Source organism: Sciurus vulgaris (assembly GCF_902686455.1).
Source record: "Sciurus vulgaris genome assembly, chromosome: 9".
In the NCBI taxonomy this organism is placed as follows: Eukaryota; Metazoa; Chordata; class Mammalia; order Rodentia; family Sciuridae; genus Sciurus; species Sciurus vulgaris.
Window position 1 is genome coordinate 73,891,780 of NC_136469.1, and position 22,694 is coordinate 73,914,473.

General features: G+C 34.2%; 1 protein-coding gene across 13 annotated transcripts in view; it reads right to left on the reverse strand.

The window, feature by feature from the left end:
* The window catches only part of PTPN13 (protein tyrosine phosphatase non-receptor type 13), a 190,800-nt gene that overhangs the window by 30,362 nt on the left and 137,744 nt on the right, over positions 1 to 22,694 (reverse strand). For 9 of the 13 annotated variants that reach the window (XM_079153164.1, XM_079153153.1, XM_079153162.1 and 6 more), the window contains 16 exons: positions 19,547 to 19,636; positions 19,117 to 19,224; positions 18,813 to 18,944; positions 14,960 to 15,426; positions 13,836 to 13,982; positions 12,644 to 12,737; positions 11,973 to 12,058; positions 11,066 to 11,228; positions 9,131 to 9,345; positions 8,910 to 9,008; positions 7,443 to 7,807; positions 6,385 to 6,568; positions 4,794 to 4,952; positions 3,734 to 3,905; positions 3,428 to 3,638; positions 83 to 153 (listed from right to left, as the gene is read on the reverse strand). In XM_079153164.1, coding sequence (XP_079009290.1) covers positions 83 to 153; positions 3,428 to 3,638; positions 3,734 to 3,905; positions 4,794 to 4,952; positions 6,385 to 6,568; positions 7,443 to 7,807; positions 8,910 to 9,008; positions 9,131 to 9,345; positions 11,066 to 11,228; positions 11,973 to 12,058; positions 12,644 to 12,737; positions 13,836 to 13,982; positions 14,960 to 15,426; positions 18,813 to 18,944; positions 19,117 to 19,224; positions 19,547 to 19,636 — 2,763 coding nt within the window. The remainder of the gene's footprint in view (positions 1 to 82; positions 154 to 3,427; positions 3,639 to 3,733; positions 3,906 to 4,793; positions 4,953 to 6,384; positions 6,569 to 7,442; positions 7,808 to 8,909; positions 9,009 to 9,130; positions 9,346 to 11,065; positions 11,229 to 11,972; positions 12,059 to 12,643; positions 12,738 to 13,835; positions 13,983 to 14,959; positions 15,427 to 18,812; positions 18,945 to 19,116; positions 19,225 to 19,546; positions 19,637 to 22,694) is intronic. The other 4 variants (XM_079153160.1, XM_079153158.1, XM_079153155.1 and 1 more) reach the window with 2 other exon arrangements.

Genomic DNA, 22,694 nt, shown 5'->3' on the forward strand with positions numbered 1-22,694 from the left:
TAACATTCAAACTTGTTGTTCAGAAAAAAAAAAAAAAAACTACTCCCTAACTACTTGTGTCAGAGAATGAATATGCCCTTACCATTGGCTTGGGTTGATTTTGGAAGTGAAATTCCAGACATCACTGAACTAGGGACCACTGGATGACCATCTCTGTATGTGGAAAAAAAAAAAAAGACAGACAATTGCAAAGATTAAAGATAATTTGTTTAAATATTCTTTGAACCTTCTGTTGACTACTTTTAGAAATTTCATTCTGGATGGGCTTCAGGGGGCCTAACTACCCTCTGAAGCTGCAGACAAAATTTTATGAGAGTCTTCATCTACGTATTTTCTGAACAGAGATATTCCCAACCTTCAAAAGATTAAGAATAACTTTATTATGTAATGTTCCTTTGGGTTTCAGGTCAATACATCACTCTATTTCCCTTTCATTTAAAACACTGGTAATATTTATCGTAATAAAAACTTAGTTCACTATTACTCAGTAGATATATCTAGATAAACAATAACAAAAGTAAATAAAAATAGTTAACTTAGAAGTCATAAATCATAAAGTTCTTTTATTTATTTATTTTTTATTTTTACAGGCTGCATTTTGATTCATTGTACACAAATGGGCTACACCATTTCGTTTCCATGGTTGTACATGATGCAGATTTACACCATTCGTGTAATCATACATGTACATAGGGTAATGATGTCTGTCTCACTCCACCATTTTTCATACCCCGCCCCTCATTTCCTTTTACATAAGCTAAAGTCCCTCCATTCTTCTCTCATTCCCCCAATCTCCCACCCCCATTATGTATCATCATCCACTTATCAGGGAAAACATTAGGCCTTTGTTAATATCTGAATCCCTTGTTATGTGTTCTCTCTTTTATATTAAAGTGAAAATCTAGATGAAATATCTATATTCAAAGAATTGTAACAGTAGCACCCAAAATGAAAAGCAGTAAAAAAGATAGCACGTTGGGCACAGGGGATTAGTATGCAATCTTATTGTTGCTGATACTTGAAGGAAAAGGAAGGTGGCCTAGGTGTGTACAGTGTTAATACAGGCATCATGCCACAGGCCCTAAGCATCCATGTATGTTCTTGCTGGGTAGCCCCCAAATGCAAGACCCTAGTGTTTTCTATCTAGGTCATTTCTCAAAGTCTTATTTGTAGGAAGCAACCTTGAGGGATGAAGTAACAACCCGCCTCCCCACAAAAAATCCAAACTCCAAACAAACAGGCTTTCTTTGGCTGCTAAGAAATGGTGGGTTGTCCAGGCTCTTCTTATGCTGTTCCTCTCCTATAACCACAACCCACTGCCTGTGCAGTAATCCTATTAGACCCACGTACGTCATCTCCATGACACCCACACTATGTTCATGCTGCTTGTCGTACTGTTAGTAATAAAGTATTACCGATTATGGTTTTATGTCTACTGTTAGAAACCATGAAACAAAAATGGGCTAATTTGTTAGCTTATAAGTAGGGTAAAATCCCAGACCCTGTATAGTTCCTGACATACAAAAAATTGCTCCAAATATACATTCCTCCATTATTGCTTTAAAGAGAGGACATACACCATACCACATACAAAACACAATGGAGAGAAAGCTGGAAGAAGAATAAAAAAGAAAGAGATCGTGATGACTACTAGAGTAGAAAAGTAAAAGAAAGTGACTTCAGGGCTGGGTGAAGACGCTCTGCTAGCTGGGTGCAGTGGCACACACCTGTAATCCCATCCCAGCTCCAGGCTGAGTCAGGGGGATCACAAGTTGGAGGCCAGAGTGGGGTAACTTAGTGAGACCCTGTCTCAGAAATAAGTGGGGGCTGGGGATGTAGATCAGTGGTACAGCACTTGCCTTGTATTTATGAGACTTGGGTTCCATCTAGTACCATTAGAGAGAGAGAGAGAGAGAGAGAGAGAGAGAGAGAGAGAGAGAGAGGGAGAGTACTAATTACTAATTTGGGGGCAAAACATTCAGCTAGACCCTAAGGCTTGTAGCAATGTAAATTTTCACAAAAAACATTTTCTAGTTTGTTTGAAGACTTCCCTCTGACTACTATTCAGTTAGACCTACGAAAATGACTGTATGCCAATTAAAGTTTTAGAAACATAAAGGATGCAGGTCAGGAATTACATTCAAGGAAAAATAGTATCTAATCTAACTTTAAGATTCAGAAGGAAGAAACAAGTTTATTAATGATTTGATTCATATGTTTCCATCTTTTGGAAAAAAACATGGATTCACAGAAAAAACAGTGAATATCTCCCTTTAGATAACTTGGCTTAGTCTGTGTTATGGTTTGGATCTGGAATGTTTTCCAAAGACTCATGTTCTGAAGTCTTGGTCCTTGATGCAGTGATATTCAGAAGTGGGGCTTTTGGGAAGTGATTTGATCATAAGGGCTCTGACCTCATCAGTGGATTAATCTATTGATGGATTAATAAACTGATAGATTTAATGGGAGGTAGTGGAAGCAGACAAGGCAAGGAAATAGATTTTCTCTTAGAACCTGTGGAAGGAATGTAGCTCTGAAGACACCTTATTTTTCTCCCAGTGAGATGCATTTTATATTTTCTATGCTTCAGAACTGTTAAGATAATAATCTTATATTATCTTAAGCCACTAAATTTACGAAAAAATTTAACAAGTAATAGGCAACTCATACATACTGTTTTTCTATTTATGTCCAATCTAAGGTACAAGAATTGTTATTAGCACTTTTTAATATTGTGAAACTGTAATGAGATAGTGGATATGGAAGTTCTATGTCTCATTAGTAGTAGATGTAGTTCTAGAGCCAAGACCTCATCATAGCTCTAGGAATTGCCATGACTGGCCAAACCAATCAATTTGTTTTTAATCCCTTTGCCTCAGTTCAGGGACTGACAATTTAGGCCTAAGGCAACTGGTGAATATTACCTGCTTTACTAGGTAATATTGAAGATTGCTCTAGATGGTGTGGTACACACGTGTGAGGTATAAAACCAATGTGGTCATTTGATTATCATAAAGGAAACTAATATAAAGAGAAAGGAATAACCGAAAATAGCAAATAAATGGAACCAAAAGCCTGATCAAATTTTATCTGATGACCATGCTATCTTTAGTCTTTTAAAACAATGTAAGTCAATAACTTTCCTATCTTATTTAAGAAAAGTTGAGTTGTATCTTTTGTTATTGGCAATGTGAAAATATCCTGATAAATGTGCCAACCACCTTATTAACTGGATACATGTATTCAAACACTTATCCTCTTTGTTCTTAGAATCTCCTACTGGGAAGTCTATTCTAACTGTTCAGTCCTGCCAGTTTAGTATGTGAATCACCAATTCAGTACTATTTTGTAAGAGTACATAAGTATAATAAAAAACCTGAAATGCATGCATGCACGTAAACAGAGCTCATGAATTATTGCACAGTACCTTGTTGCTTTCAGCACCACCGAAGGAAGTGACATGTCCAACGTTCTGTTAGCTTCTTCTAAGGTCATTCCTTGTGTGCTGATTCCATTCACGTAATGAATGATGTCTAACAGCTGGAGATTACCCTCAATGGCTGCAACTGACCTTGGATTAATATCACTAATATATATGACTTGATGAAGACTGTTGTGACCTCCAGACAAGGAAAAACCTTCAAAGAATAGAAATTGTCTTCTTAGTCATAGGAGTACTTATTCTTAATCTAGCCAAGAAAATTATACTGCACAAAACTCGACTTTTTATTACCCAACTCTTCTTTATTGCAAGTTAATGTAATGTCAGGTAGCAAATGAAGCAACACTGGCATCCTGGGTAATTCTAGAACTCGTCCCAGAACTAATCTGACTGTCTTGGGTGCAGCTCGGAGCATGTTCACTGCATCAGTGTGAGTCATGTTTGTAACATCTGTATCATTAACCTATAAAGATGAGAAAGAGGTAAGTTAGGATTACAATTTTAAGAACAGAAAAGCTAAATTGTCAAGAAAATACAATAATCCTAAGTTCTTACATATTAGTAAGACATTTACAATAAACCATGATCTCTAATTTATTAGAATTCCCTTTATTATAGAAATCATAAACATAGTGGTCAAGCGATTATGAATGAAATAATAATGTCAAATCCCTTAAGAAATGCATCATTACTTTGCTAACATGGAAAATTTATTCTCTTAGTAATTTAAGAAACATTTTGTCTCTGAGATTTGTGGTAGCTTATTTCATGCCTTGAGAATAAAGGAACTTTCAAATTAAAAATGAAACTTGAAGCATTTCCCAAGCACTTAACTATATAAAGGCCTTTACTTTTAAGTAGTGAAGAAGGAAAACATAAGCCAAACAGAAACACAGGGTTACGTTAATTAAAACTTCCATTTCTGGTCCTGGCTTGTTCATTGGTCACTGCTATGGTTTGAATATGGTTTAAATTTGTTCCACTGAAGTTCATGTGTTGGAAGCTTGGTCCTCAGTGTGACAGTGGAACCTTTAAGAGGTGGAGCCTAGTGGGAGATCAGTAGGTCCCTGGGAGCATGCCCTTAGAAGGAACTGTAGGATCCCAGCTTCTCTGGCTTCCCATTTTGAAATGTGATCTCCTTTCCACATGCGTTCCGACCACCATATCATGAGGTCCTTACTAGAGCTAAGTTGATGCCATTGCCATGCCCTTAAAGCTCCTAAACTATGAGCTGAAGGAATCATTTTTAAAAATAAAGTTGTCTAGCCTTGGGTGTTTTACTATAGTAACAAAAAATGGACCACAACAGTCACATTTGCACAAATCTCTCATCCCTCTCCAATGTCTTTACCTTTATGAGCCGGTCTCCAGGCTTTAGCCTTCCATCACTTTTGGCTGGATCCTGTATGACATCATGAACATAACAACCAATACTCTGATTGCCTTTGGTTACTGTAAAACCGAGGCTTCCTTTCTCTGATTTAATGAGGGTAATGAGGAGTTCTACCTCCTAGAGAAAGAAAACAATGATTCCTCTAAAGCTGACTGTTTTGCCCCATAGACAAACAGAAAGATGACTACTATTTCTCTTGATTAACCGAGGAGGAAATCAAATCTTGAAAGTTTACTTAACTTGACCAAGTGAAGAAGCCAAGTCTTTCTAACTCTGGATAGAATGCCCCTTCCCCTGAGTATCAGAGTTTAAATATAACATTACATGTTTGTCTAGAGATAGCAGGAACAGAACTTAACCGTGCTTTCATTCTTACATATTAAGGATGAACAAGATAAACAAGGACACAAGAGTGGATATACTTTGAGATCAGAGAACACATTTTTGGAGGGAAGTTTCAGAAAAATTCTTCACATATTTCTAAACAACCAAGTTAGATGCTAAGAGTCTCCAAAGAAAGCTTTGTTTTTGTTTTTGGTAAAAACAAGACATCTTTGGATGGTTATACATCACAACTTTGTTAAAATGTATAAACAACAACAACAAAAATAGATGAAAAGATTTCAACTGAGATAGGCTGTTTATGTGACTGATAACAAATTTCTAAGGAAACTATTTGCACTGTATTGCTAAGAATGTTTGATTTGCAACTGTTAATTCAAGACTGAAGCTAATGTTATGAGAGGCCTAGTGTGTAAGAATAATATTGGAGATGTAGATGCTACATAAACACACACACACACACACAATTTCAAGCAACCAAAACATAGAGAAGATTAACGCCAAAATATTTGTTGTTTTGGGGTGGTAAGATTATAGGTGACTTTAATGTTCTTTTTCTTTGTTTTATGATTTTTCTAAGCATTTATTATTTGGATAATAAATACTGAAACAGATTGACTTTCAACCCACATGAAGGATATTGCACTTGGAAGTTTGGTTTCCAAGCTTGATTTGTAGGTTTAGAAGTTACAAGGCTATTAATACAATGTAAAAACTCCAGTTGGGCATACAAGAAAAATGTGAAGAGAAAAAAAAATTACATTTGAACTTTAAAAATCTGATACACAATGCAATGGAATTTGAGAAATGAACAAACAGATTTACTAAGTGGCCATTCTGAAGCAGTGTCTAAGCACCAGACTAGGTGTTTTCATATGGTATTTCATTTAATTCTCAGGACAATCCTAGGAGGTGACTAGCTCCATTGTACAGCCAAAGCTACTATGGGAATCTGAAGAATTAAGAGATATGCCCACAGGTGCGTGCCCAGTGGCAGCTAGTTAGTGATAAGAGTCAGGATTTGTACCCAAATCTTTTTGTCTTTTTCCCTCATTCCTTAGAAGAAAAACATGTGTTATGCATTTATTAGACAGGTTTGAAGCTACTCTAAAAGATAGCTTTTTGCCCAACTAAAGGAAACCTGTATACATAGACATTTTCACTGAGAAATTTTTTTTTTTTTTTTAATGCTAAGGAAGCATCTCACCAGTTCAAAGTCTTCGAGGTGGTTTTCCAAGTCATTTTTCAAAGTTGTCACGTTTTCTTGTCTAGTTGGTTCAGAAGAGTGATATATATGATATTTACCCATGGAATTAGAGGAAGCAGATTCTGATTGCAGTTGACAACTCTGAACAGTAGTCACATCCAGTGGGAGAGGGGAAGGAGGATTACTACAGAGACAAAGAAGGAAGACTATTTTCAAGTACATTTCAATGTTAATATAGTAACTTTGTGCCACAACAGAAACTGCTTGACAAATATTCCTCTCTGACTTTGATTGAGATTCTAGCTACTTTTTGTCTGATTTATTCTTTGTTCCAGTTCTATTTTGAAACAGCTCTTTAAGCTGCATGAAGACAGAAGTACAAGTCGGAAAGTTGTATGTTTGATTTGCAACTTTTAATTCAAGGCTGAAACTAATGTTATCAGAAGCCTAGTGTGTATTTCAACCTAATTAAAAAAAAAAAAAAAAAAAAAACAACAAGAATGAAAGTATTGCTTCTGAGGTTATTTTGGATGACAGAATAGAAAGAAAGAATAAAAAAAAAGCTTGAATAATTATGGTTGGATCTGGATATACAAAAAGATACAACCAAACAGTAAAATTTAGAAATAACTATAAGATGGATAGATGTAGTTTCTTTTGTACACTTCTATGTTTTCTGTTATTTCTTCTTTCCCTGTCTTCCGTGTTCTACCATTTGCAAACTCTTCTCCCCACTCACTTTCTTTTGTAACTCTCTCTAATCTCCCACTGTATCATTACCTAAATAAATCTCTTCTCTTTATGACTAATACTGAGAAACAACTTTTTCAACTATTAGTAAATATGCTCGAGAGAGGCTCTGGTTGAATGGCTAGAGAGTTTACTGGTTTTGTAATTAAAACTGTCAGTCATAATAGCTGGACATCTGATAGAGTCATCAAATGCCTTATTATTGCCCAGTTTATAGATGTATTCCATTCTTAGAGAAATCTGTGTAGCTTAGACTACTACTAACAACAACCAGTTACCTTGAATGCTGCATGTAATATTGACTATACCTGTCCTCAAATTCTGGTTTATTGAGTATTTTCTGAGGATGGTAAAACATGGTACAAAAGGTGTCTTCTTGACTCTTGGGTGCTTCGTATTGACTCTGTGTCTGTGAAACTATATTGCTCAGAGTTTGATGCAAAGTTGAACTCCAGGTTGGATTTGGTATCTTTGCAGGAGCTCTCACTAAGTCATCTTCTCCACTTCCACTGCTGTCACTGTAACTGTCTTTCCTGGATGGGGACTTGCATTGTTTCCTATTTTTGTCAGAAACTTCATTATCATCTGAGTTGGTGCCTTGCTCCAAACATGATGGCTGAGAAGGGTCTTTACTGCTGTTTGGAAGCACTTGTGCTGGAGAGTGCAGTGGAGTCTGTAATGAACACATTTAAAGAGATCATAGGGTGACAACTTATATTAACCTCAGAAGTACATGAACGAACCTATTGAATAACAGCACTTTCTCCTAAAATAATCAATTTTCTGATAATAAAATTAATTTATGCTCATTAAAGAAAAGATACATAAAACAACTGCTAACATTGTATGACATCTTTTAAATCAGAATTAGAATTACATATTGAACTTTGAATCCTACTTTCAAAATTTAGGTTCCTACCATGAGTATTATCTGAAGTGCTTAAATGTGCTTTGAAAATAAGTTTAGTAACTGCATAATAGTCCTATAGATGGCTTTTATGTATTTTAACCTTATCCTTTTACTGGATATAGAGTTGTTTTAGGTCTTCACTATTAACAGATAGTGACGAAATGCTATTTCTAATGTATCTTATAGAAAAGTCACATTCCTATGTCTTCCTCACATTTTCCCTCTCCCCAGTATGAGGGTTAACACTTCTGATCCAGATACTCCTGCCTTCCAGACCAAGGAGTCACCATTCACTGGGGCAGAACTATTTTAAGAAGACAGGTCAAAAGCAGATTTTCTTTTATTATGTTAGTGTTCATCTGTTTGGAGTCCTACCTGTCCATCTGAACTTGATCTTGGATCCTTTAGTTATTCCTTGACGTAAGAAAATAAAATTATCATATCTCTTTCTCTGATTTCTAGTGTTAAAAAAAGCTAAAAATCTTAACTCTCATTTTTATCCAAATTACCTGAGAATCAGAATGACTGTTGCTGGTTGGTTTGGTGAAGAAAGGACATACAGTTTTTGTAAGGTTTTATGTCTTTTCCATTTATGCTTAGAAAACACATTTCTAAAATCCTAGCATTCTAGGCTTTCAGATTAGAAAGAGAAAAAATAGAAAGTGAATCGATTACTTTATATTACAAATATGGAACATACTCAAAAAGGTTAAGTGACACACACAAGATAGATAGTACCTCAAAGGCAAAGAAGTAGCAAGTATGAAACCCAGTAGACCAATCCATGATGAAACTACTACAGCGGCCCTGGCACATCCCTAAGTTGATATTCTACAAAATCATAAGTACTTTTCAGAGAACTTACCAAAAGAGCCGTATCAATTTCTGGTAGCACACCAGGCAGAGGTCTACAGAGAAGCAAGGACACTTCTGGAGCTGTTCCCCTGAGAGCAGATATGACTTCCTGGTGGGGTACCGTGAATGACAAATGAAGATACAGTTAGGCCAGCATTATAAAACCATCCCAAAGTCCAATCCATCCATCTTGTCATTAAAAATGCCACACTCCACATGTTGGGGGCTCACCTGCTGAGACAGTCCTTTCAAAGAGGCTCCATTCACTTTTAAGATAACATCTCCCACATCAATTTTTCCACTTTCTGCTGCTGGCTGTCCAGGGAAGAGCTTTTTAACCCTTACTATGCTGGCATTCATTTGCTCGGGTATAAGATTATCTTCTCGAGAAAAACTAAATCCCAGGCCTGAGCTATTTTTAAATAGTTTTACCTCAAATGTATTTTCTGGAGGAAAAAAAGACACACACACACACACACACACACAAACAACAACAACAACAACAAAAAAAACCAAATATTTTTAAGCTGTGTATACATATGAACATACAGACTTTAGAACACATTTTAAAAAGCCCATTTTCTATGGATATTTACAGCTTTCTAAGCACTTACCACATCCTTATACTAACTTCAAATTCTATTTCTCACTATCATTAATAAAACTTAATGAACTAACCACATGAACTAAGCTGTTTGAACATAACTGAGTTTTGAAAGCAGTGTTCTGAAAATAAAACTATGCTTCAATCTCATGTTTTAAAAGACAGTATAAGAGCTGAGAGTGATAGCACATGGCTGTAATCACAGATACTCCTGAAGCTGAAGCAGGAGGAACACAAGTAGAGGCCATCCTGGGCAAGTCAGCAAGTTCTTGTCTCAAAATAAAAACTAAAGAAGGGCTGGGGATATATTGCTGTGGTAAAATATCCCTGGGTTCAAAACCAGTAGCATAAGATAAAATAAAATACAGTATAAGAACAGAAAAATTTTAAAAAGTCTGGGGGGGGGGGGCGGTATGCAGGCAAAGAGAAGTACAAATGAAATTCAGGTATATAATGGAAAGATATGGTAGGAATATAAAATAAATGTCAGCCAAGTATATGGAAAAATAAGTTGACATTACATTATTTTGTGAAGTCTACTTTAATCCGGATAAATTGCAATGACATTCCAATGACATTCCAATTAAATTATTACTAGCAAAATAAATGAAAAGGATCAAAACCAGAAAAAAAAAAAACTTTTAAAGAATGATAGAAAAGAGCAGTGTGATAAAGTATGTATATTAATTTTATTTTCATAATGAGGAAAAATTATATAGGTTGGGCTGTATATTTTTTACCTTTATTTTTGGGACTGATTTGGAATTGCTAACATTTATGTAATCTAATAGAGATTTAAAATAAAAGACAAAATAATGACTGTATATCACCACCATTATTTATAAAGCAAAGAGCAGGTAAGTTCCTTAAAAGGCAGATAGTTGGAATCTCAGAATAAAGGGCACTCTAGTATAAGGAGAACATTAGGCTTATAAGGAACTCACTACTACATCTTTCTTCATTTTAAAATTTTACTACCAATTAGAGATATGTCCATGGGTTGGAAGTTTTTGTAAGAAAACCAGTATTTGGGAACTTCTAGGTAGATTTATTCCCAGTGTTACCTTCATAAGTCCATAATATTTAATAGAAATATAGAAAATCTAAGGATCAAGGTTTCACATGAATTTGAAGTCACTCTCAGCAATCATTTATACTTATTATTTTCTTTACCAAATTTTATTTTAAATTCTACAACTGTTTAAGACATAATTAAATGACTATAGTCAGGCATAATTTCATTATCCAAAGACTTTCAGACTCAATGAACGGCAAGTGTTTTTTTTTTTTTTTTTTTTTTTTTTTTAATTTAGCAATGGTGCTGCATCAGATTATTATTTATGCTTGATAAGAATAAAGAGACTAGGACATGAATTGTAATCTATCATGTAACATTCATATTTTATTTTTATTTTTTTTTGTGGTGCTGGGGATTGAACCCAGGGCCTTGTGCTTGTGAGGCAAGCACTCTACCAACTGAGCTATCTCTCCACTGTGTCATTCACATTTTAAATAAGCTAGGAGTAATTTCATAGAGACATGATGGTCTCCTAAGGCCTGACCTTCAGTGACAAAGCTGTAGTCTTTGACATGAGTTGTTTTCTTCATCATTTTTTCTGGGGCTTGACCTTGGACATCCTGATAGGGAAGAGTGCACTGCGGGGTTACAGGAACATGTTCTTTGGATGCTGATGACTGTCCCTTTTCTAATAATAGGTGAACCACCTGGACAAATGGAACAGAACTTCTTAGTTAAGACAAATGATAAGAAAATAGATAAACTTTCAGGACTTTGTATAGTTGTTGCATAAAATCAAAATATAGAGGTGGGGGCAATAGAGGGACAAAAGGATAGAATGCTTAAAAATCAAGTTTTTATTACTTTCTATGTAAAAGGATAAATGATTAAAAAGAAAAAAAAATCTATTATAAAACCTGTTAAAATTCTATGATAATACCATAAGCATTTTATAGAAAATTTGGGTATTGGTGAAATAGCACCACCATTCTGTAAAATAAAAACCATTATAAATACTTTGGTAAACTACCTGACCCAAAATAAATTTAAACAAAATATATTGAGCTTTTGAGCTCAAGAATGACTAGCAGTAAAAATCACTAGAAATTAGAAAATGTTTATAAAACATTTTAAAAATGCAATTTTCATCCTTTCTTCTGTCAGGCCTCTTTGGTAATATCAGTGCTAAATGTGACACAGAAAGCCAGTTTTCTCAGTAAGAAACCTCTTGTCATAATGCTTGTTTCTCATTTTGAAAGGTAGGAAAAAAAAAAGAAAGAAAGAAAGAAAGAAAAGAAAAGAAAAGGAAGAAAAAACTCAAAGACCAGAATGGTTCCATAAATCAGGTTTAGTTTCTTGACAAACAAATTTAGTGGTTTCAATGAGATTGATGTTCACACATTGTGATGCTCTTCTAAGGGATCTTACCAGCTTGGTATACTATCCTTTACCTGTCCTGTATTTCTCAATGTTTCCACAGCTTGCTTATGGGTAGCTCCTTCCAGACTTACTCCATTGACAGCTAGCACACGATCACCTATAATTGGGGGAAAAAATCACAAAATAAAGATTCTATATGCTTTTTAATACCTAATGGGTATATTTCTTAGTAATTTGAAGAGAAACTCGGGCAAATTCTGAAAAAAATTGTATTGCATAATTTCTTTAATGTGTTGTTTAATTGCTCGTTTGATTCTATAGCAAATCTTAGTTACATTTTAGAATAATATCTTTACAAAAATCAATTTAAATCATGAGAAAAGATAAGCTGAGCCACAAACATAGAAAGACTGGAGGCAAGACCCTAGTGAGTTCTTAGAAATGTAAATGTCAAGTGTTTTTACAACACTCCATTCTCCAATCTCTGGCACTTTGCTTGTAAATAGCAGATATGAAATAGGCATTAAAGCACTGCCTAGATATTTTCTGACACTAAGGAATAAGCTAGAAGAAGAGTTATTGTAGTGGCATTGAAGAATTTCCTAATTCTTTAATGTTGTAGTTTGTAACTGAGTATGCTCTTATTTCATATTATGAATTGAAATAGCTACACCAACTTTGTGATTTCTTATCTATGTATTGTGATACTCATTTACATAATTCCTTATATATACAAACATACCTTTGTGAATTCTACCATCAGACTCTGCTGCTCCCTTGGGAATAACAGCTTTCACATAAATGCCGCCATGTCTGACACTGGTATTCACACCTCCCTAAACACAAAAAGACAAAATAACATTTGGTAGTATGAAAAATTTTGCACTCTCTTATGAGCCCTAGAAAGGATTCAGTTCACCAGACAAAGCAGTAGCATTATTTCAGCGTGCGCAATTATTTCAATACCCAAGAATATTGTTAGCTAAGTTTTCCAAATATCAAAGTACTTTCTCTACAATAGAACTTTATTCAATTCAGCAAGTAACCTAGATCTTGACTACATGAGGAACTTCCTTTCTGTCTACATCATGCATTATGAGCAAAGCAGAAAGCAAAATCAGTCTATGCAAAATTAGTGTGAGAAAATAATTATCAGAAAAAATGGCAAATAGAATAATATACTTCAGATTGTATATTCAAATCTGAAAGCAAATCCCATGAGTCAAGGGGGAAAAGGTTTATTTCATTTTTATTTTAAAAGAATTTGTTACAGTTTTTTTTTTATGATATACATGAGATCTAGTGAATCAGTTTTCTCTCTTATAAACATTCAGCTTTTATCTCCCTTTACCTTAAAAAGACAATAAAACTTTAAAGAAATTAAGAACAAAAGAGAAAATGTTACATATATTTTTCTATGGGGTCTTTTATTTATCTTTTCTACCTTTTTTATTATAACATTTTAAAATGTGCTAGAAAATTAGGTTTTCTTTTTTGATTGCAATGTATTTATAGTGCTTTTCTATATTTTAAATGTTTATAGTGATTTTCCTATTCTATTTTGTATATTTTTATGTAAATATCCATAATCTTTAATTATTCATGATACAATTAAAGATGTATCATCTCATTATTTTATTCCATGCTCATTCAGAAACTTTCAAATGCAAATACAAAGCATATGTATTAATTTTAAATTTGGCATGTCTTATATTCAGATTAAGCAAGTATGAACTCTAGGGGGGAAAAGGCAACATCTGTTTAATTTTTTTAAAACCACAGGAAAAAGTGGGTAACAATTTTTTTAAAAGTTTTAAGATATTCATTTTATAAATTTTGGAAATATTTGACAAGTGTTCTACTCGAAGCTAAATGACTAATTCGTTGGCATACAACAGGCTGTTGGAAATGAAGAAGAGAAAATATTTGAAAACCTTGTCAAACAGTACCGTGACACTTATTCCCAAGCTGTTATCATTTTTAGCCAGTTCAACCTCAAAGATATCTCCAGGTTTAGGAGGTGACGAAGAAAAAGTTTTAAAATTCATTTTGTTGGATGTATTCATTGAGGAGGAAGATTCCTTAATAAAGAAAAACAGACAAACAAAAAAAGGATTTCTTGTTAGAGTCTAAATGAATTACTACTGGAAGACAAATAAGTGTTGCCTGGAAAAAATTTTCAGAAGCAAAATATTAAGAAACAGAGTAGAGTGTATGTAAAAAAGCTAATGGTTGGAAGACTCTTAAGAGAATGCACTCCAGTGCATTCATATTGAGGAAACTGATGCCCAGAGTTTGAAGGGCTTATTTCAGGTGAAACAGCTAGATATATCAGAGGGAAATCTAGAACCCAGTTAGAACTGAGCTTCTATATAATACTTGTTTAATGCTTTTTATATTCTCAAGTTTATTATATATTTTCACTTTCTTTAAAAATCAATATACACCAAGGGGTAGGTTTAACTTAAGCCTCGAAGACGAGTAGGCTTCATGTTTACTTTCCTTATATGGACAACTTCAATATTAACACTGGAACAACAGCTAAGTGGTATGTATAAGGGCATAACCCTCTTGTGAGAATTACTGATTTTTTTTAGTGAATATAAGGCATGATTGATGCTCTTCTCTAAAACTGTTTGTGAATGCTAGCTTTCCTTTTTAGAAATGAGCAGCTATTTCACTGTTATTATTATCATCATACATTTAGTACTTCAGAAAAGTTAGATTATAAGTAAAAATTCAATTGCCCATTATATGGACAGGAACAATTTAAGATATTAAAGTTTTCTTATTAACATAAATGTAATATGTAAGAGACAAACAACTTGTAAAAATTCAATCAAAATGTAAGTTTAGTCATATTAGAGTTAGTATTCAAAGCTTCTAATTTCTCTGAAAGTTAGCATCATATGCAGTAGCAGTTAGTAGCAGGAGATATGAGCTATTCTTCCTTTCCAGAATCATGTAAGCACCTTTTGCTAGATTATACTTCTCTGAAATACATTTGCTTTTGTTTTGCTAAATAAAACAAAAACAAAAAATTAAAATTAAAATATGCCTTTTTGGGTGTTTGATGATCCTGACTGCTGGAATAAGTAGCTTCATCCATGTCTGAATCTCCACGGTCAGAACAATCTGTTGCATCAGAAATGCCTGGCTTTTTAGCTTTGCTTCGGTTACTGTCAGAGGAAGTCCTCTTTTTCACAGTGGCTTTGGTTATTACAGATGGGGAAGGGCTGACATGTTGTGATCCCTGCCAGGTGCGGTCACCTAAATGGCTGGCCAAAAAACCATTGACTTGGCTCTGGGACAAGCTGGCACTCTCAGTCCTGGAATCTTGAGAACTAAGGCTTCCTTCTCGAAGGCCCCCTGTCAATCCAAAGGAAGTTTCTGCGATGCGCCTTAGGGTACCATGTGACCAGTGGTGATCCTCGGAAGAAGAATCTATAGCACTGTCTTGCATGTAGGAAGGTTTCTTCATGAAGTTTTTCATTCCATTGGCAAAATGCACAGGAGTAGAAGGCACTAAAAGTCAAGATTCAAGAATGAGAATAACAAGTTAGTGACGTGCAGGTCAAGCCTGTACTTACACACATACACAAGCTGCCTGGAGATCGTTGGGAGAATTATACAAAGATAACACACACAAAACAGTTGACCTAGGCCTAGGAATCACTGAAGGGTCCCAGAAAATAGTACATTCTTTTCGTTCCCTTTGTTCCCTCCTTTGGTTGTTCTTGTAACAATCTCTATTAATAATCTCTACCTTTATTGCCTTAACTTCTCATCCCTTTTCTATTCTCTAAGACTCAATTCAAATCAGTCTCCTCTGTGAAGACTTTTCTGATTTCAGAGATAATTTAAACTTTCTTTGAGTCTCCAACATTCTTGGTCTATTTTTTCCCCCATTGCTGGGAATCAAACCCAGGACCTTATACATACTAAGCAAGCAATCTATTACTGAGTTATATCTGTACCCACCATGGTCCTTGTTTATTCAATACTTATTTGTATACTTGTTTTATATTGTCTTACTGGACTACACTTTTTGGACTACAAAAAACTATCAAGGAACTCTAAATTCCTTATATATAGCTCTTATCAAAAGACACATAAACTTTTCTGAAGTGAGACAAAACAGGAGACATGAGGGAAAGAATTATAAATGTGAATTTATAAAAAATTTACATGGCAAGTGACAACAATGAAAAATTAAAATAATGTGAAACTGTAGAGCAATAATTTGCAACAGTGAAATATAATCAGATTTAATATCCCAAAGTACAAACAATATCTACGATCCAATAAAAAAGATTTTAAAAACTCCTTTGGAATAGGGGTATAAGACATAGACTGGAAATTTGAAGTAAATATAAATACGTAACAAATACATGAAAAAAATTCCTTATTGCTCAGGGGATATACAGTATTCTACCTATTTCATCAACAAAAATGGAAATGACTGATAATTTTAGTATCATTGAAGTTATAAAGCTGTCATCTGCCAGGATAGGCAATAAATTGTAAAATTTTTGGAGGGTATCTGGTAGCACTTGTCAAAACTTTAATGTATATACTTTTTATATAGTTCCAGGTGTCTAACCTCCAAAAATATATACGTTTACAATGTCATAAGTGTATTTGTTGGAGCAACATTTGTAACAGAATTATTGTTCACCTGAATATGTTCATGAATGTCCAGAATGTATTGCATAAGCAAGTTCAAGAACAATATGTGGAGTACAAGAAATTGTATTTTTAATAAAAATCAAACAAAGAAAGCATATGTATTCTTTTGTTTACATACACACACATTATAGCTCATATACACGTATAAGTCAAAATACACAGAAGACTACACACACACACCAGATAGTTTCCTAAGGAAATGGGGTGAGAGGATTTTTAGTTCTTATTTCATGGGTTTAGTATAAATTAGATTCACTTAATAAGCTATATGCATCCTATAACTTAAAAGAAGTTAGCAAACAGAAGAAAAATTAAAAACTGCTTTGATTGAATGTGTCTCCCAAAGTTAATATGTTAGAAACTTAACCCCAAATATAACACTATTGGAAGGTACCCAAATATAACAGTATTGGGAGGTATATCCTAATAGGAGGTGGTGAGGTCATGAATCCCCACCCTCATGAATGAAATAATGCTACTTTTAAGAGAGCTCAAAGCTGTGATTTCAACCTCTTTCCTGTGTGTGCTATACTGCCTTTCTGCCTTTGAATGACCTAGAAAATTATCAGTGTGTACACCAGGTATTGATTAATCTATTTTGTGCTGCTGTAACAGAACACCCAACATCGGGTAAGTTATAAGGAACAGAGACATATTTCTTACTGTTCTGAAGGCTGGGAAATCAAAATCAAGGGACTGCATGTACTTAGGACCTTTTTGTTTAGTCATCCAGTGTTCGAAGGCAATTTTCTATAAAACATCTACTTAAAACTAAAATGGAAATCCTTTAGATGGGGATCCAGGTGGAAATGAACTTATTCTGAATTCATGTTTCTTTTGCTAAATTATGGTGAATAATGGAACCCAGTGTTCTTCTCTTTAAAAAAATTTTGGTCTTGACTGCTTGAAACTCAGAAGTATGCTACATTTCTAACTATAACTGTTCTCCTTTGCCTAAGATGACAGTTTTAGTTAGGGTAGAAGGCTCTTACAGGAGGTGGGATGTCTTTATTTCCCATCCATCTGTTGTGTTTGCTCACAGTAAACAAATGCTTAACATGTTGTTTATATATGTATATATTATATACATATATATACATGTAACATATATAATATTTAATGAATAAAAGAGTCAGATGACTAATATATATAAAATTTAAGAAATTTTATGGCATTTTTATGTCAAAATTTTATGAAATGCTTGTTTTCCACCTTTTAATTTATCATAATCATCAGAAGCTATGCCTGAAATTCATTATCTAAATTGTTTTTTTCAGATAATTTTTACTTAATTCTTTAATATACTTCCCAGGATTTGGGGGATGAAAGTATCCACATATATCTAACACTTCACTATATTTGAAAATACTATTAAGTGACAGTTAAAACCCCTTTAAGTGCTTAATATGTAGCAGGAATGTACAGATTCTTTACATGCATTATGTCAATTGATTTTGATATTCTATAAAATATGGCACCATTTGATCTCTGAGCATAGTTCAAAGGATTTGCTCAAGGTATACAATTTTAAGTGGTGGAGACAGAATCTGACCCTGGGCTCTGGAGCCTCTTTGTCTACTGCATTGTCCAGCTCCACATGGGCTGTGTGCATTTCTTCCACAAGCAATCACCTACCACCTGATCCTGTTGACAACTCTGCACAAGGCAGACAAGACAGGGCGGAGATCACTGTCTCCTCTTTAAATAATAATAACAGAGGATTTAATTTATACAGCTAATAAGTAGCATAGGCAAAGCTCAAGCTCAGGATTCTTGTTCTTCCTCATCTGCCTTTTCTCCCACAACATGCTATTGGCAGATATTATAAGCCAAAATGACATGGTCTTGTTTGAAAATTTCTTATTTATTCTTATATAAAATTTCTTATTTATTCTTATTCTTATTTATTCTTATAAAAAAGATTTTGGACATACTTCATAGATAACTATTATATAGCCATATTAATTACACAATGTTAAAAAGTTCTATTTTTCACTGACTCAAGAAGAGATGCAACATACAAAATAACCAGGAATTACTTAAGTGATATTGAAACAGAATATCTTAGAACTGATGAATGAAAAAGTTACATATATGCATAAAATTAAAACAATTAGTTCAAGAAAGGAAATAAACAGTTTAAATCCAATTTATTGGGTCAAAGCATTGAAGTGCTTGTGAGAAGTGAAACAGAACACATAACTAAGAGACATTCACATTACCTTTGGATATTTTTTCTTTTGGCTGGGAAATAACAAGTGTCACATCCTCTGGTGCGTTTTGCAAAATTTCAACTGCAGCATGGTGGCTGACCCCCTCCAGACTCACGCTATTCACAGATATCAAACGGTCTCCTGTAAAAATAGAAACCCAGTATTTTCAACGACAAAGAAAAAAATCATTTCAAATCTTAGAAATGTCAACCCTTCTCCAGTATTTTTGTTTTGCCTAAGTTCCCCTTTTGCTCTCTGCAAATTCATGCCTATTTTAAGAAAGTACCTAAGAAATGAACAAAATGTGGAGTACCTGGCTTTAAGCATCCATCCAAGTCAGCTGGTCCTCCAGGAGTAATTGAACTGATGAATACACCTAGATCCAGTCTTCCCATTTTCTCCCCACCAATAATTTGAAATCCTGTAAAAGAGCACATTTTAAAAAGATCTTCATGATACTGATGTTCCCAATGTCTAATGATTAGCCATCTTGAAATACAAAAATGTGAAGACTGAGATCAAATGATTAATACATAACATGTAGAAGACAGAACCTCTGTTAAACATGGTGGAAGTATCTTGCAGTCTCTTTGTCTTTGGTAATTTGTGATTTGGTGGGAGAGGTGATGGATTGTGGGTGAACAGCCAGTATCTTGATCATAACCAGCTCAATGTCAATACTATGCTTTAGATTTCTTTTCTTTGAACACTCACAGGCCTTCAAGAATCTCATGGTGACTTACCTAAGCCATAATTTGCATCTTTTTTCAGGTTCACCAATGTGATCTCTCTTTCTGGTGAAGATACAATGCTCCATCTTTTGTGTAGCACATCTAAAGGGTATTTATAATTTTAAGAGAATATAAATAAAACATGCTCAGGCATTAAAATTGTCAGTTTGTTCCAATTTAAGTGCTAACAAAGACTGTTAGTACATTATTCAGTCACTTTAAAAATACATTTTAACATTACTGGCATTGCTACCAAATATATATATCCCCATCTCCCTTGCTCCCTGGAATAGAATCCAGGGCCTTGGGCATGCTAAACAAGCACTCTACCACTGAGCCACACCCCAAGCCCTATTATATATTTTAAAATTTGTTTTAATTAGTTATACATGACAGTAGAATGCACTTTGATACATCATATATAATGGAGTATAATTTCTCATTCTTCTGGTTATACATGATGTAGAATACCACTGGACATGGGGTAATAATGTCTGATTCATTCTATTATCCTTCCTATCCCCATACTCCTCCCCTCCCTTCACTCCCCTCTACCTAATCTGTATGATATTTTTATAGTAATTTATAGTTCACAAAATGATTACACAACATTTGTTCTTCATACAACTATTCATTTTGAAATGGTGTAGTTCATTTAAAAATGAGTAAATAAGAGGATAAATGATTTGAGTAAGTTTAGTAAGAAAGCACAGAAAAGAGCTGACTTTTCGACTTCAGTTTTCTATCTCTAAGTTACATCACAGTTGACTGTCTGAGTATGATAACATTCAATATACTAAAAACTTCCCTCTACCTGGGTAAGACAGAATATGGAGACCTGTAATCCCAGCAACTCAGGAAACTGAGGCAGGGGGATTATAAATTTGAGGCCAGCCTAGGCAATTTACAGAGATCTATCTCAAAATATATATATATCCCAGGCCCTGGGATATAGCTCAGTGGTAGAGCACTTGCCACTTGCCTAACATGCAAGGCCCTGGGTTCAATCCCCCATACCACAACCACAGCACCTTCACACACACACACCCAACATTTCCTTCTAATTTAATGGTTGACTTTTTTTTATAATTAATAAAGTACTATTATTAAGTTCTTGAGTAAAACAGCACTAAGAAGTAACTGAATCTTTTTTAAAAATCCCACTAATAATGACATGTCTAGCGCATTTAGTCTCCAAAGATTTTCAACTACCGTTTTAGAGGTAAGGAATAACTGACTTCTTTAACAATATAGCTGGCATCACTGCCCCCCCAAATGCTTTAAGTCAATATTTAGTAAATGCTAGCAAAATAAATTATTTAAATGAATGTCAGCATCAAAACTAGAATTTACTCTGATTTCCACTTACTTTTTATTTAAATAGGCTAAACACTCACAAATACCTTCTTAATGAAATCAATAAATATAAAACTTCATTGCCATTTTAATCAAGTTAATTCATCTATTTAGTAATTAAAGCATTTGAACACACAGAGTTCTTAACATCAATTGCAACTCGATAGTGCAAACTGGTCTGTGTATGAAAATGGTAGTGGTGATGAGTTAAACACATTCAGAATGGTAGTTTTGTAAACTGAATCTTCAAATTCAAACTCTACCTAGTTCTCAAGCATAATGAAGCTTTTTGAAAAGTAGAGAGTTTGAATTCATTAACTCATAAACCAGAATTTCCTTAAATCTTCATATGCATTTTTGCAACAAATCACTATAACCATAGATCTTTTTATCTTATTTATAAATGTTCCAATTTAAGATCATCCATGGACTTAAAACTTTGTTAAAGTTACAAAACAACTAGTAATTTTGTTACACAATAGATAAATTGATGCCTAAGTGATGTAAATGTGATACTTCATATTCTAGAAGCAAATCCCTTTAGTTTGAGAAAACAATAACAATAATTTTCTCTTATGAGATAATTAATTTTTTTTTGTACTACTGGAGATTCTACTCAGGACTTCTACATGCTAGGCAAGTGTGCTACTACTGAACCACACCTCCAGTCCTTTTTAAATTGCATTTTGAAACAGGGTCTCACTAAATTGACTAGGCTGGCCTCAAAATTGCCATCCTCCTGCCTCAGCCTCCCAAGTAGATGGGATTACAGTGTGTGTCCCCAACTACCCTTGTATCCTAAGCACCATTTTAGTAAAAGTTTCTTGGCTCCCAGTAGTGTATGTGCTATTATTCTGTTGTTTCTTTTTGGCTAAAACTTAGTTACAATCAATGAGTAACATTAATTAAGTATTTGTAATGATTTTGCTAATGAAATTCCAAAAAAATTCCTGGACAATGGTTTGAAGAACTTTGCATATTAGGGAGTCCTAAGCAAAAGCCCATCCATTACTTAAGGCCTACTTTAAAAATATTTTCTAAATATCCAAGATTCCTTTGTCCTAAAATAGGCAATTACTTTTAGTTTTCAGTTAGAACAAACATGAAATAACACAAAACAAAACTAATAAAATAAAATAAAACAAATAAAAAGCAAGGCCACATTAAGAATTGAAACAAGCAAATGTTTAAGTGACCACCTTGGTGAAGTAGTAAGAGACAAGTACAAAATCAATTGCTTTGTAAAGTGATTAACTGATAATGGTTGCTTTGAATTTCCATTTTCCCTTCAAGTTTCAGATTTAAACACTTGCTGCCCAAGAATTAGGACACTTGGAAACTGAAATGAAATTCATTACTCTATGGTACGTGATAAGTCCAAGTGCATGCAGTTTCCAGAAAAGCAAATTCCAAGAAGTATAAACAGAATAAAATGAAAAAAATAAAGAGAAACAAGAGGTGTGTTTGGGGGAGGGGCTGGTTTGAGGTGGATGATGCCTTCCGAGTTACTCTGTTCCTTATCCTAATCAAGCAAGAAAAGTATTGGGCTGGGGTTATGGCTCAGTGGTAGAACAATTGCCTAGCATGTGTAAGGCACTGGGTTTGATCCTCAGCACCACATAAAAATAAATAAAATAAAGGCATAAAAAAGAAAGAAAGAAAGGTACTTAACCTAGCCAGTTTTTAAATGTAAATATTTGTCACCATTGTAAAGATGAAATCAGCTCATGTTATAGTGTTTCTGCCTTTGAATAATACTATGAACGTTCCTATGGAATATCTGTTTTGTCATATATTCATTCAA